The sequence below is a fragment of the Fragaria vesca genome, linkage group LG2 (assembly GCF_000184155.1).
Source record: "Fragaria vesca subsp. vesca linkage group LG2, FraVesHawaii_1.0, whole genome shotgun sequence".
In the NCBI taxonomy this organism is placed as follows: Eukaryota; Viridiplantae; Streptophyta; class Magnoliopsida; order Rosales; family Rosaceae; genus Fragaria; species Fragaria vesca.
The window spans coordinates 7993142-8007228 of record NC_020492.1 but is presented as its reverse complement, the minus strand read 5'-3'; the positions used below and the strand labels follow the sequence as shown (position 1 = coordinate 8007228).

The window sequence follows — 14087 nt, the reverse complement described above, 5'->3', positions numbered from 1 at the left end:
ATGAACTTCTTTTATCATATGAGAGGGTGTGAAAAATGGTGTTGAGTAGTGACTGATTGTAAATTACAGCCCAAACTCAGCGGCCCATATTTATTTATTTTCCCTTATGGATCATTTGGGCATAAATGTGTTATCAATCATTTTTTTATGAGCATCCACAAGTTCCACAGGTGAAAGCAAATTCTTTCATGAAAGCAAATTTGGTTGGCATCTTAAACCATGCTTGATCTGGAGAAGATCAAGCTTGAAGTTCATTCAAACCCTACTCATTTTGCTTTATATTGAGTGCTGAAAATTTAAATAAAAAAACCTTCAAAATTCTCTAAATACTAAAACTTGGACTCATAGGTTCAAGTTCATTTATCTACATATCACAAGAATGCAGGTCTTTACTAGTTCAACTGATTTATCTGCTTCCAAGTACATAACAAGATAACTCAGTCAAAAATCCTCTCACCAGTTGAGAAGAGCAAAAACCCGATTGAGCTGAAAATGCAAAGCACCCCAGGGATCATGAAAACTGATCTCCAGCTTTCTGGACTCGAAAGATTGGAATCATAAGCAGATCTAGAAGCTTCTAAGAGTTTCCCAGTGAGATCAACCCCAATTATCCCAGCTAATGTACCAGCTGTATTAGAAACACCCATAACAATTCCTGCATACCTTGGAGCAATGTCCATGTGATTCACTGCAAACCCAGCTCTCCCTAGAGCCAAGAAACCAAGTGCCACAGAAGAACATATCACAGCCCCAAATGAAGTTCTGAATTTGGGCAGTGCCATCAATGCAATAGAAGCAACCATGAATCCTAAAGTGTTCAAGAACTTTCTAGTTCTAGTCACAGACATGAACCTCTTTGTGATCAAATAATCTGCTACAAATCCACCAATGTTGGAGCACATGAACATGTTGAAATAAGGCACCATTTTGTAAGTCCCCATTTCTTGAAGACTAAGCTTCAAGCCTTGTTCAAAGTATGTTGGAAGCCAATTCATCATCACAAACAAAGCATAGTGGAAAGTGAAATTGTTCACCACAATAGCCCAAATAGGTAAGCTTCTAAAAGTACTCCTCCATGGAATTTTGGTTTTTCTAGTAGGATTTGGAAATGCTCCATTTTGCTTAGACAATTGAATTGGTGGTTCACTAGCATAGTTTAACCAAAGCACTGACCAAATAGTCCCTAAAGTTGCTTCACCCAAAAACACAAATTGGGGGCTTGTCAACTTCACTAGGGTTGGAACCACAAGCATACCTGCAGCTGCACCAAGGTACATCCCAGAAGTTGTGAGGGAAACTGCTCTAGACCTCTCATTTGGTGGGATCCACTGCGCGAGAACGGAGTGGATGGAAGGGAACATGAACCCCTGTGCCACACCAACAAGCAACCGAGCCAAAACCATAGTTTTGACATTTTTAGGGTCCAGAGGGACAAATGCATACGTTAAGGACCATGTAACAAATGAGATGAGGAGAACAGACCTTCCTCCTAACCTTTGGGCTGCCCAACCTCCAGGAATTTGTGAACAGGCATAGCCATAATAGAATGTAGACAGAATGGTGCCTTTGCTTGATTGACTTACACCAGAAGCATCTGCTGCAGCTGTGTATGCAATCGAAAATCCTACTCGTTCGATGTAGCAAATACATGTGCTGATGAAAGTTAGAGTTACAATCATGTAACGCTTCGGAAAACTTCTTATCAACATACTTTGGTATGAATTAATCCGAGAAACTAGCAAAACTTTCAGAATCTCAAGTGCTTCAGAAAAGAATGGCAGCAATATTATGCTTACAGGAATCTATGAATGTGGCATTTGTAGCTGATGATCATTCATGTCAAATCCTATGACAGATAGCAGCAAATTATAAGCATGAAAATGAAACCCATGTTTTACCTACTGAAAAGAAGATGACAGTTGATGTTGCAGGCTGAACTATATGTCATGCACACAATTGATCACATCAGTGATCAGCTTCAAAGGTACTGTTTTGGGCAATACCTCACTATCAAAGAACAACAAAAAACATGTCATCAAAAAGAAAAGAACAAAAAACATGTTACGACAGTCCCCCTCATTTGGTTGATCGATAGGAAATTCATACGGGAAGGGCATCTGTTTTCTTTATTATTTCATTGGTATCTTTAAATCGAAACATGATATATAATTCAAATCTTAAATAAGAAAATAATAAGGGCATCTCATATCTTCATTTCCTTAGCTTGATTATTTGGCTCGTCACCAAAATAAAAATTAAGAAGTGTGAAACTTTGAGGAAAACTATAAATTCAAGTACAATTTGAGACCTTCTAACAATAGCTAATCATAAACGAGAATAAATTATTCATGTGAGGAGTCACTCCGATCTAATATGTTATGATTAGAATTATGATACCATATCAAACAACGGCTCAATCTTAAGGGCTAATTATGAAAATTTAAAATTACATACTTTGACAAAATAATATATCAACATATAAGACAAATAATAAACGAATGGAAATTTCAATGATGGAAACCCTTGCTAGAAAAATATGAGAAAATAGCTCGAATTTACAACATTTATAGTCAACTTCTACGGTTCTAAGAAATATAACAACATATCTAGTACGAGTAACGTTCAAACTTTAAAATGATTAAGGTAGTTTTACGAACTTCTCGGTATTCTACTTAAAAATGATTAAGGTAGACGGTGAGTGTTGATGATGTTATAGAATCTACCCATGTTTTGCAAGCCTCCATTTTTGGTGGTTAGATAGGATAGAAGATGACCTCCGAGACAACACAAGCCATTTCCGCAAAGTCAACGACCGTCAACTATTGATTCCCACGTTTGGTGATAACCGTCAGCCCCCATCTCGCCGTCCATCCTTAACTGTTCCAATCCAACGGTGGTAGGCCAACCCCAGCCGCAATTGCTGAACTTTACCACCTCCCCCTTTATCCGGTAAACACCCCCAAATATCTACCCCTCCCCCGCCACGTGTCGGTCCACCCGCTACCCTTACTCACAACCTCATCACATCCACCTGCCATAGCCGGTCGCCCAGAGCCACGTGCCGGTGCACTCCATTTTCTTCAACCCCTTTATTCAACGAATCAACATCAACCCGGAAAACCTGAAAAATATTTATGAAAAAAAAAAACGATTTTCATTTTTGAGTTTGAAAGCTTTGGAGACTTGGCCAACCCTTTTGCTCTCTCCTTTTCCAAATTCTCCTTTGAAGATTGTTTTGGTCTCTCAGCTTACCTCAACTGTACGGCAAGTATGTTTCATCATCATCTTTTACCAACTATTTTTGTTTTGGTGTTGATTTGTGTGCAAAGCTTGAATCTTTTTGTGGGTTAAAGAGTTGTGTAATACGGTGTGTGATTCAAGTTGGAGTTTTTTGATGCTAGTGATTTTGGGTTTTGTTTGGTTTGACTTGTTTTGCTTTACTTGTGTGGTGGTTTCTATATTTGGGTTGAATTTTTTGGAGTCTGAATCTGGGTGTTGTGCTTTTTTGATTTGGAAATGAAAAGCTTTGTGCTTTGTTTGTTCCAGAGTTAGGATAGTTTTTGTGGGTTTTGAGTTGTGGTAGACTTTGGTTTGCTGGATTTGTGTATGGGTTTTGTCAACATGATCTGGATGTGCTTTTTAGGGAGTTTGTGTTTTCATTTTAGTTGAATTTAAGACTATTTAGTTGTAGATTTTGGTTCCATAGATTTAGTTGGGATATTTGATTTTTCTGTTTAGCAGAATAAAGTATTGGAGAAGTCAGTTGAGAATTTTTTTTTTCTGGTTATTTCTACTCAGGTACCCAACAAAGTATTTGAAGAAACAAGAGAAAAGGAGGATTGATATTGAAACTACTTGTGTGGTACCGTTTGGGGTGTGTATGTGATCTGGTTAATCAAAGCTCTTGAAGTTTGAACTAGTTTTTTGTAATAATAAAAAAAAGGAGCGCTGGAGAGGGAATACTTCGGATCGAATTTTCGATCAAGGAGCGGATTATGTTTTGGAAAGAAAATGGCTGCAGGGACAGATACCCCATCTTCACTTTCCATATTAGATGGCAGTTACAGAAAGAACATAACTGTTACAAGGGACGAGAAATCAAATACTTTTGATAACATGAAGCAACCCAACATCGGCAAACCTCCCAGGCATGTATCAGCTATTAGGTACTGTGTCAGCTCTGCCCAGTTGGCTCCTGTTACTGAAATGGTGAGATTGCCTATATTCCGACTGTATCATTGTATCAGTTAGCTTTATTCCTAATTCATTTGTATATAATTTTGATGGAAATTGATATTGTGTGTTCACTCAGGAGTTCGACAGTGGAGTTGTTAGCTCAAAATCCTCATCAGATAGTAATTCACCATTTGTACCTGTATTTCGGTCTGGAAGCTGTTCAGAGATTGGACCAAAACAATTTATGGAGGATGAGCATATCTGTATAGACAATATTCTTGAACATCTAGGATCTACTACAGACTTTCCTTCTTCTGGAGCTTTCTATGGGGTGTGTAACTAATTTTAAACCAGTACAGTTCATTGTGGTTATATAGATATTGCTACTTTTATTGTTGATTGATGAAATTGGTGGTACAATTAGTTTTGGGTGCACAACTAGAACATGCCATGGTCTGTTAACATATTTGTTCTATTGCAGGTTTTTGATGGCCATGGGGGTACAGATGCAGCTTCTTTTATCAGAGAGAACATTTTGAGGTTTATAGTGGAGGATTCACATTTCCCTTTTTGTGCTAAGCAAGCTATTAAGAGTGCTTTTCTGAAGGCTGACCATGCTTTTGCTGACACTGGTACTCTTGATAGTTCCTCCGGTACCACTGCACTTACTGCCCTTATCTATGGAAGGTGAGAATCATTGTCATCCTATGGTGTCTTTTCTCATGTGGTATTGGTCCATACAAATAGCTTCCAGTAAACACTTATTATGACCTTGAAGTAATTAGTCTTCGACTCTTCGCTGTATGACACTGTATCTCATTCCCCAGTTGCGTGTCGCCCTTCTTCTTTACTTCGCTCTTGGAAATAATTAGTGAATAAGTGGTACCGAGATATTTTGGAGCTTATGGGATTACATGGTGGAGAATGGTTACTGTGAAAATTTGATTGATGCTTAGATCATTCTATGGTATAGGCTAGTCTATTGGTCCAACTCCACGGGTAAACTTTCGTCTTTCCTGTCAACCATTCTTTTCACACTCTTCTTTACTATTGCCATGTCATCCAGGAATCCTTTCATGCCTTTGAATTTCCTGGCATCCATATAGAGGCTTGTAACATGGTAATAGAAATTTTGGGTGTGAGGCAAGGGGTCACATGTGTAAACCCGTCGGTTGTGCAATGGATACAGCTATAACATAGCTTTATCATCTTGAGTCTTGACCAGGTAAACTAGATAGATTTTTCTGTTAACAAAGCTGTGCTGGAGGATTCCTGTAGGTTACAAAGGTTCCCTCTATCTATTACCTCTCTTTTTTGTGGATGAGACAGTCATGATTTACACATAATGTCTTGTTTAGGACGATGCTGGTTGCCAATGCTGGAGATTGTCGAGCTGTTCTGGGAAGAAGAGGCAGAGCAGTGGAACTTTCCAAAGACCATAAACCAAATTGCGCCACAGAAAGATTAAGAATTGAAAAACTGGGAGGCGTGGTGTACGATGGATATCTCAACGGCCAATTGTCAGTGGCACGAGCACTTGGAGATTGGCACATGAAAGGATCCAAAGGTTCAACTTGTCCCTTAAGTGCAGAACCGGAGCTTGAGGAGACAATTCTGAGTGAGGAAGATGAGTTCTTGATCTTAGGCTGTGATGGGTTGTGGGATGTGATGAGCAGCCAGTGTGCAGTCACAATAGCAAGGAAAGAATTGATGCTTCACAATGATCCTGAAAGATGCTCACGAGAGCTTGTTAGGGAAGCTCTCAAGCGCGATACATGTGATAACTTGACCGTTGTAGTTGTATGTTTCTCCCCAGAACCACCGCCTCAGCTTGAGATCCCAAAGTTCAAGTTCAAGAGGAGTATATCAGCAGAAGGTCTGAATCTTCTGCAGGAGGTACTAAATAGTAATGTATGACCAGATTAGATGCTATCAAACATCATGTTTGTGGATGATATTGATTATTGATTATTGAAAGATCAGTCTTTTTCTTTCTTCTTTACTTGTTCAAAATTCCATCAACAGCCAACCATTGCTTGTAGTGGGTTCTAATTAATCTGTCTGGCTTTTGATTGAGATTATTTGTACATAATAATTCTTAATAGTAAATAAATTAGTTTTCCTTTTCAATTGTGTCGGAATCAACTCTGTAAGAAATAAATACGCAAAATCCTGCGCAATTGCTCACTAACTTCAATCTCAAGTAGCCATCAATGTTTTAGATATTTCTTGTTCGGTGCAAATAATCCAAATATTGCCAAATTGTGAAATGTAAAAGATTACCAGTCTTATCTTCGACTCTTCTTCATCTTCTTGGACCAGTTGGATTTGGTTTCAAGACCGATCGGAAAATTTATTCTGGTGAACCGATGATTTCTATGATGAAGGGTAATTTGATTTTCTGAAAAAATAATATGAAGAACCAAGTCTCGGGAAGGGAAAAAGAAAATGGCAGTGTCAAAAGAAGCATTCCCAGAAGACCTCACAAAGATTCAACCAATACACGTCAAAACATCAATCCATTCATATTCTCTTAAGGGTAAACGTGCAAAACAAAATGTAACACAATTGATTTCAAGAACTTGGCTTTAATAATATCTCTTTCAGTACAAGTTCAAGGAATGTAGTGCAAAGAAGTACAACAATAAACTAGTTACTGTTTTGGACAAAATTTGGTGCAGTGTACAAATGAGAAATGTAGACCTAAAAATCATTTTAATGTAGTTCAAAAACCAACTCGTCCCCTGTTTGATCCAATTACGATCAAATCCTTATGCACACTCGACTCTTTGCCGTTTTCCTGAACTACGATCACTTTCTTTCTGCATATCCCCGTTCTCATTAGTGTTATCATTCTTTCTCTTAATGTCCTCACACTGGAACGTCCACCCAAGAAAATCAGTCTCGGACTCCGGGAATAAACAGGTGGGAGTCGTTCTGTAGAAGGATATTGGAGCCTGCTTTACCCGCCGTCTCATCTGCAATACAAAGTCGAAGAAATTACTAACTCAAGTACAACATATATCCTAAAGCCATATTCTATTTTTCTTCTAGGCTAGGACCCAATGGAAATATTAACAATAGAAGTAACGAGTGCAGTTACTGTCCTACACCAGTCTAGAGAACAAGCAACCCGAAGTTCAGGTGAACAGATGCATGGATTGAACTGACAATCACAGTAGAACTCTACCAGAGCTGCTCTGCTGAGCTCCAGAGGAATAATTAGGCTACACTAAATCCTAATAAAATCAATTTTCCTTAACATGAGTGAGGAAGGAGGGATCCAGACTATCGACCTTATTCAACTTTCTGGATTAGAATTACCACTAGATCAGTAGCTAGTTGGTACAAAAGCTTCAAATTGATTGCACCAGGCATAAGTCAACCGCTGCACGCACATATTGTATTTCTTCTAGAATATCAATTTCATGAATGCTACAATATTCTACTCCATTACTGCATGAATTCTTAAAACCAATATACTACCTCTTCTCCAAATATTGTTGCATATGAACCCGAGCTGAAGTCTTCGACAGAAATTTCAGTGGTTTTGCTTCTGACTGTCAAATCATTCTCAAGTGACACCACAAACCTATAACCCAAGAAACAATGATATCAAGAAAAAGAGCATCAGGGCAAATACAAAAATCATGCAAGATAAGGACTAAAGCATGAACCTTGCAACGTGTGGGCAGTAATGGTGCCGGAGGGTATCAATCTCCCAGAGTGAACTTCCTGTACGAAAGGGCTCGTATCAGTATGTCAAAGCTACTTTCACAAGTATAGCAGTATAGCACTTGCATGTGCACATGTTGATGGCAAATGAGATGTGAGATGACTTCAACATAATCATGGGTAACATCAGGATTTGGCATGCAGTATCACATTATCAGAGGCAGGAAAGAGGGGGGAGCTTACTCATGGCATTTGATTTCTTAGGATCACTTTGTTCATTATCAAAGGGATCAATGACTGGTTTTCTGAGTGACTGATCTGCTGCATCAGTAACATTGGCATCTGCACCATCAGGAGTACTTACCTCAGCTTCTGGATCAACTTTCACAGTATCTTGATCACCTTGCTGCACCTTCAGATATATGAGATGAATTAATAAGATTAGTTAGAAAAATCTGGTTATGAATTAATAAAATGAGTTCACAAAAATTTAGTTCACAGTAGAGGCAAATATATAAAGATTGTATAATCACAAGAAAATAACTTAAACCCAAAAGTGAAAAGCATATCACTCAAATAGTGAGGTTCATGGCTCTTCCCGAATTTGCCATCCCCCAGGGTGCATAATATGGAGAATTACTTGCTGCCATTTTTATACAATTGTTTCGCCATCAATATGTCTGGTGAATAGTTCTTTTCAGAGAACAGAAAGTATCTCGGTGGATAAACCTTGTGTACTTATTTTACTTATCCAATATCTGAAAAACTGAGGGAGAGTCAAGTTCTGAGCATCCTTATGGGCTTCCACTTCTAAGGAATTTAAGGATTATAGTTTTTCTTCCATTATTCTTAACTGGGATGCAGCTGTAGTATAAGCCCCTGAGTTTAGATTTAGCACAATTAGATGAACTGCTTAGCCTTCAGCCCAAGCTGCCCTCTTTAGTTATTTAAAGCAGACACCTTGTCTGCCTCCTTGTACTTTGCTTTTTGTTTCAATAAAAGCTGTTTCTTTTCCAAAAAATAAAAATGAAAAATAAAAAAATAATATCTGAAAACTGAGGCATGTGATCTTCTAATAAACCTATCAATGTTTATCTGAGGCGAAGATGAAAGAGATAGGAAAAGGAAGTCAGAGGTTGTTGAATACAAAAGAACTCATCAACAGGACTACTTACTCATAAGCCCAGCTTGCTTGTTCACATTCACATCATAGGAAAGTAAATACATTGAAAAGGACAAAATATAGATTGTACAGTTACCCGATTCACCAAACAGTTGATTGAAGGGTGTCTCCGTAGAAGATTATGAATCAACGCAATAACAACCAAGGCTCCAGAAGGAGGGACTGAAAGTGACAGCCTACTCAATTTCTTAGCAAAAGCAGCAGCCAAATAAGCAGGAAGAAGTGGTGACTTTAAGCAAGAATCAAGAAGCTGCAAACAGTAAATAGCACAAATAATCAATGACCATCACAAACACTTAAGCTGGCTATTTAGTTTCAATTCTAACTTTGGCCTTCTTTTTTCAACACTCAAAGCTCAACTTTTTGTCAAACCCCCTTGTTTTCTTCATGATAGTGAGATTTACGAACCGAGTAGTGATGCAAATGGTGCAGAATATACATGAAAGACATATGATATGACCAAGGCAACCAAATAACCATGTCTGATTGGAAAATAAGAATACTCTAAATAACAAAGACGACAGACATCTATGTACTTGTTATAATACTTAAGATTCGCTTTCCATTTTGATTGCTGGAAACATCACTACGCATGTCATGTGCATGCATATACACACTTAATACATGTAAACCCCACTTGAATTACATAAATTTACATACGAGATGATTGATACTGCAGTAGTGATTAACATTACCTGAAAAAACTTTGATCGATGCTTTGCCATAAAAATTGAAGGAATCAGTAATGCGTAAAGCTTCTCATAGAAGTTGGGGTACTCTAAACCATATTTTGTCATTATGATAAATAGACTGCTAAGAGCCATGACGCTGATAACACCACCAATGTCATATGATCTAGTTAAGAAGTCACTGTACATCGTCAAAATGAATAAAATGTAGTCAAAAATTAGGTTCAGTCAGAAAGAGAAAAGGTGAAAACATGGAACTATTTCAGAATGTAGCTATACCATAACACAACGGGGTTAGATATATAAGGAATGACTGCCTGATGAAAGCTGGCAAGAACCTGAGCACATAAGGAAGCCAGGTCAGAATATGATGAAGCATGAGAATCCAATGTCAACAATATAAAATAAAAATTGGAAAGACAAGCACCATAACAAAATAACGTCTAGATCAAATTTAAGACATGAAAATAACTTTTAAATTGCAAGTTTGAGGCTTCTCTGTCTATAGGCACTTTTAAAATCGTTTGCTACCCATGACACGTGATACAAAAACATTATGCACATAACTTTTATTATTACTGCACTGGGTAGCCACAGGAAGAGAATTGGAGATACATCAAACCAATCGTCAAGACAGTAAAGTAACAATACATTTATGTTTAAAAGGCACCGCAGAACAGGGAAGAGAATTTATCTTACCTCCTTGTACACATCAAGAGGAAGTGGTAACCTTAGAAATGACAACCATGCTTTAGTAAATTTTAATTTCATCTTTTTGACAATGTTGGCTGCAGACAATGCCTGCATTGTTATTGCGACAGGAATAAGATACTATGCTCATTAGGCAATATACAGAGGACAATCCAGTCATGTATTGTAAACCGATGAAAAACAATTTTGATAGCTAAACTGAAACATCTTTGTCAATAGATATTGATAACTTACGTTGTCATTATGCTTCTCAGTCTTTTGCTTTTTATCTTTTGCTTTTTGGCTCTTAGAATGCTCTTCAGATTCACCTACAGAAAAAAAATGACAATGAGATATGAAATCAGCAAAGATAAATTACGATTGATCACAAAGTAGAAGATGCAATAAAGAGGGAAACAGGGCAAGACACAAAGGTTTGTTTTGAGGTCACATGAAAATCTTAAGTAGTCTGAACACCCAATATGAGGCATGAGGACAGCTCAACAGTCTCAACTTGTTACAAGTAACTAGAGTTGACAATCATATAATAAAGCTGCACAGATTCTAATATACTAATGAGGACCTCTGCAAATGAAACTATGAGAATAGCAGTTGGTGAACTAGAATAAATCATTTGAAACAACAATCTAGTGTCAGAAGAATTGATGATTCTCTTTCTTATCAAATGACTTAGTTCATTGGATTTTCCCCCAAAAAATTGTAGATAGAGAAAGCATTTTCTTTGATGTTTAAGAAATTAATTCTCTTTTTATGTACTTGATGGATCGACATCTTTGTATTTCATTAAGTTTTAACGTGACCAATGATGAAGTTCATGGAAGGATTGAAAAAGTCACTCTTGTTATTTTTATTTATGTATGTGAACAACTGATCCATGATTATCAGTAATGGAAGCAAAGGAACAATTAAGTACTGATTGGTAGGGAAGGGAACACTTACTTGATCCACTCCACATGTCATAATCAGTTTTTTCAACTGAACCTTCAAAAGCGGGGATATGTGATATAATGTAATGGATTTTGCGAATTAGTTGCTCCATGCTGCAAGAAAAGTAAACAAAGCTAAGCAAAAGCTAACAAGTTGCAGAAACAATTTATAAAGGAATCTAACAACTTGCCAACTAAACAATAATTCATAAACTCCAGCGTAAAATAATTAAAAACAAAAATGACAATAGGCTTGGAGAAAGAAGAACCCAATATTAAAGGAGGCATATAAAATCCGGTGTTACTAGTTTAATTCTAAGAAGGTAGAAAACCAAGATTTGAATATGGTGGCAACTATTCCTATACAATGGTATCCACAACCTTCAAACTCAGAATCTAGCACAAAGATTTATGGTAGTATTGTTCAAGAATATTATTTTAAATATATGTCTAGCATAAAAGTTACAATCTCATATATCTCATATCAAGGAAGAGGAGACAACGGAATAAGAGAACATAATTTTCTCAAAAACATGACAAAAATGTGAAACACCAACCTTCCACTAAGATGACTCCCGTTATTAACATCTGCGCTCTGATTTCTATCATCTACAGGGTAGGTAAAAACCAATAAGCCAGTATAGATAACTAGGAAATGTAGATAGATAAGCCTTTCGCAAAGAATCACAGGAGAAAGTACCAGAAATGCCTTTTGCATCTAGGGTTTTTGCAAGTTTTTCCAAGCTAATGTAGGTAAAATAACTGCCAAAAAAAAAACAGATACAATGGTTAAAATTTGATAATTATCCAAATAAATAACAGAAGTTCCAAAACAGATGCAGTTACTGACAGTAAGAGGTAGGAATCACCAGAACAGCAATACTATCAAACAACACAAGGACATGAAACAACGTACACACCTACATAGTTCTATTGGCAATATTATAGCATCAACCAATCAATATTATAGCAGTCTGTATATCAGTTTCTATCAGTCCTAACAACAATGAGACCTTACCACACATCGATGTACTTGAAATACTTTGATGCAAGCAAGTCCACCAAGAAATCCGTCGACGTCGTAGAGTACACCTATCAACAAACCACGGAAACATCACAAAACAGCTCCTAAAATTGAAACAAAGCAACAGAAAAAAGCCTGGGAAACCGTAACTCACAATGTTGCGAAGAAACCTATGGAATATAGCAGAGTGAAACTTGCCTCCATTTCCCAATTTCACAAACTCCATCAGCGTATCCAACACCACCTCCTATCAGCAATTTCATCAAAATCTCAAATCAGAACAAGTAAAAATAAACCGAAATTCTCGGAATTCGTAAAATTGAGAAACAAACCTTGAGAGTGTCATCGGAGTCCGGCGAGAGCAGGACCTGGACGAGGGACTCGACGAGCTCGTCGAATTTGGAGCGGAGCCAGGTGCGGTAGATGAGCTCGGGATCGTCGTCGGGGGAGTGAGTGGAGGAGGAGGAGGAAGGGAGGTCAGGGAGGAGGGGAGTGAAGAAGGATTGGAGGGAGAGGAGGGATTCGAGGACGAACTGAGGCGGCGAGGTTGGGGTGATGAAGGAGAGGAGCTTCGGGAGGTTGTTGACGTGGCTTCGAGAGGAGAGGAGGTCGTGCCCTAGGGCGCGGAGGTCGGAGAGCTTCGTGGTGTTCTTCTTCTGCTTCTGCTTCTTCGAGAGAAAGGAGGCCATGGTGGAGCTCGGCGGGAACAACGGAACTGTGAGACCTCAGATGAGAGGGTTTTTGGGGTTTTAGGTTTATTGATCGGCTACGACGTCGTTTCGACTCCACTTGCTTTTTATACACATCCGCTTGCCTAGTAGGCCAAATACCAAAGTTGATGAACATATAACAAGGTTATCCGAAAATTCTTTAACGTTGGAAGTGTAAGTGAACCGAGCAACTAATTATTTTGATCCGGCTATTTACATCGCAATATATGCACATATACTAATACCATTAATAAAATTAAATCTAAAAAAATAGTCTTAAGTGTTTCTAACTACCCTTTGGTACATAGAATCCGTTCCGGTGGTCTGCTAGCACTTTGACAAATAGCAAAAAAAGAGTCGAACTCATAACGTTTCACTTACTAAAAAGAACACTACGCCACTAGACTAAATAGTACTGAGATGACAGAGGGGATGCTCTATAACTTTGTGAGCTCCCATTGCTAACTTACATGGCATGTATCACGAAATGGGTAGTACCACTTGTATACATGACATATCCCACCATGCTACCAAAGCCAGAGAAATAAACATCATTGAGGCCAAAAAAACAAAACAAGTGAAAATGAGGATACACCGTACAATTCTAAAATTCTATGACTACTTGCTGCAGTCCCTTCTACCTTACCACAAACTACAAGTTAAAACTCAAATTATCATAAAATTTCATATCTTAACTATGACTTCCAAACTCTCAGTAAACTACCCAATAATCATGAGCAATCTCAGATGTCAGTCAACTTTTTCTACAGAAGATGTTTTGTTGAAACAGAAAAAAAGGTTGTACGGTGGATGTCGAAAGTTCAGAACAAGAAAGCATAAGGGGGGCTTTGCACAAGAAACACGAAGCCACTTTGACGGTGAACAACTGAAGACGAGGAGAATTTTGATCTGTGAAGATAGGAGATCAACTAAGGGTAATTTTGGAAGAAAGGCACAAATGACGGGGTGTGTAGGACCAAAATGAAGAACCAA

At 37.9% G+C, this 14087-nt stretch overlaps 3 protein-coding genes across 3 annotated transcripts; 1 reads left to right on the top strand and 2 right to left on the bottom strand.

The window, feature by feature from the left end:
• Window positions 1-437: 437 nt before the first annotated feature.
• On the bottom strand, window positions 438-1743 carry LOC101303175 (probable anion transporter 5-like). The gene has a single exon (XM_004290023.1). It carries the CDS (start codon window positions 1707-1709, stop codon window positions 438-440), a length of 1272 nt encoding a protein of 423 aa, XP_004290071.1. The 5' UTR covers window positions 1710-1743.
• A 1393-nt stretch (window positions 1744-3136) lies between these two features.
• On the top strand, window positions 3137-6305 carry LOC101302887 (probable protein phosphatase 2C 27-like). Its single transcript, XM_004290022.1, has 5 exons — window positions 3137-3268; window positions 3799-4209; window positions 4313-4507; window positions 4658-4863; window positions 5535-6305. Exons 2-5 carry the CDS (start codon window positions 4012-4014, stop codon window positions 6091-6093), a joined length of 1158 nt encoding a protein of 385 aa, XP_004290070.1. The 5' UTR covers window positions 3137-3268; window positions 3799-4011; the 3' UTR covers window positions 6094-6305.
• Window positions 6306-6680: 375 nt separating this feature from the next.
• On the bottom strand, window positions 6681-13075 carry LOC101302605 (nucleolar complex protein 4 homolog). The gene is made up of 15 exons (XM_004290021.1): window positions 12717-13075; window positions 12539-12631; window positions 12379-12452; window positions 12061-12122; window positions 11918-11969; window positions 11374-11474; window positions 10669-10742; window positions 10423-10524; window positions 10003-10061; window positions 9730-9904; window positions 9111-9284; window positions 8095-8263; window positions 7854-7911; window positions 7663-7768; window positions 6681-7154 (listed from the first exon to the last, which is right to left on the bottom strand). Exons 1-15 carry the CDS (start codon window positions 13071-13073, stop codon window positions 6948-6950), a joined length of 1863 nt encoding a protein of 620 aa, XP_004290069.1. The 5' UTR covers window positions 13074-13075; the 3' UTR covers window positions 6681-6947.
• Window positions 13076-14087: the final 1012 nt, after the last annotated feature.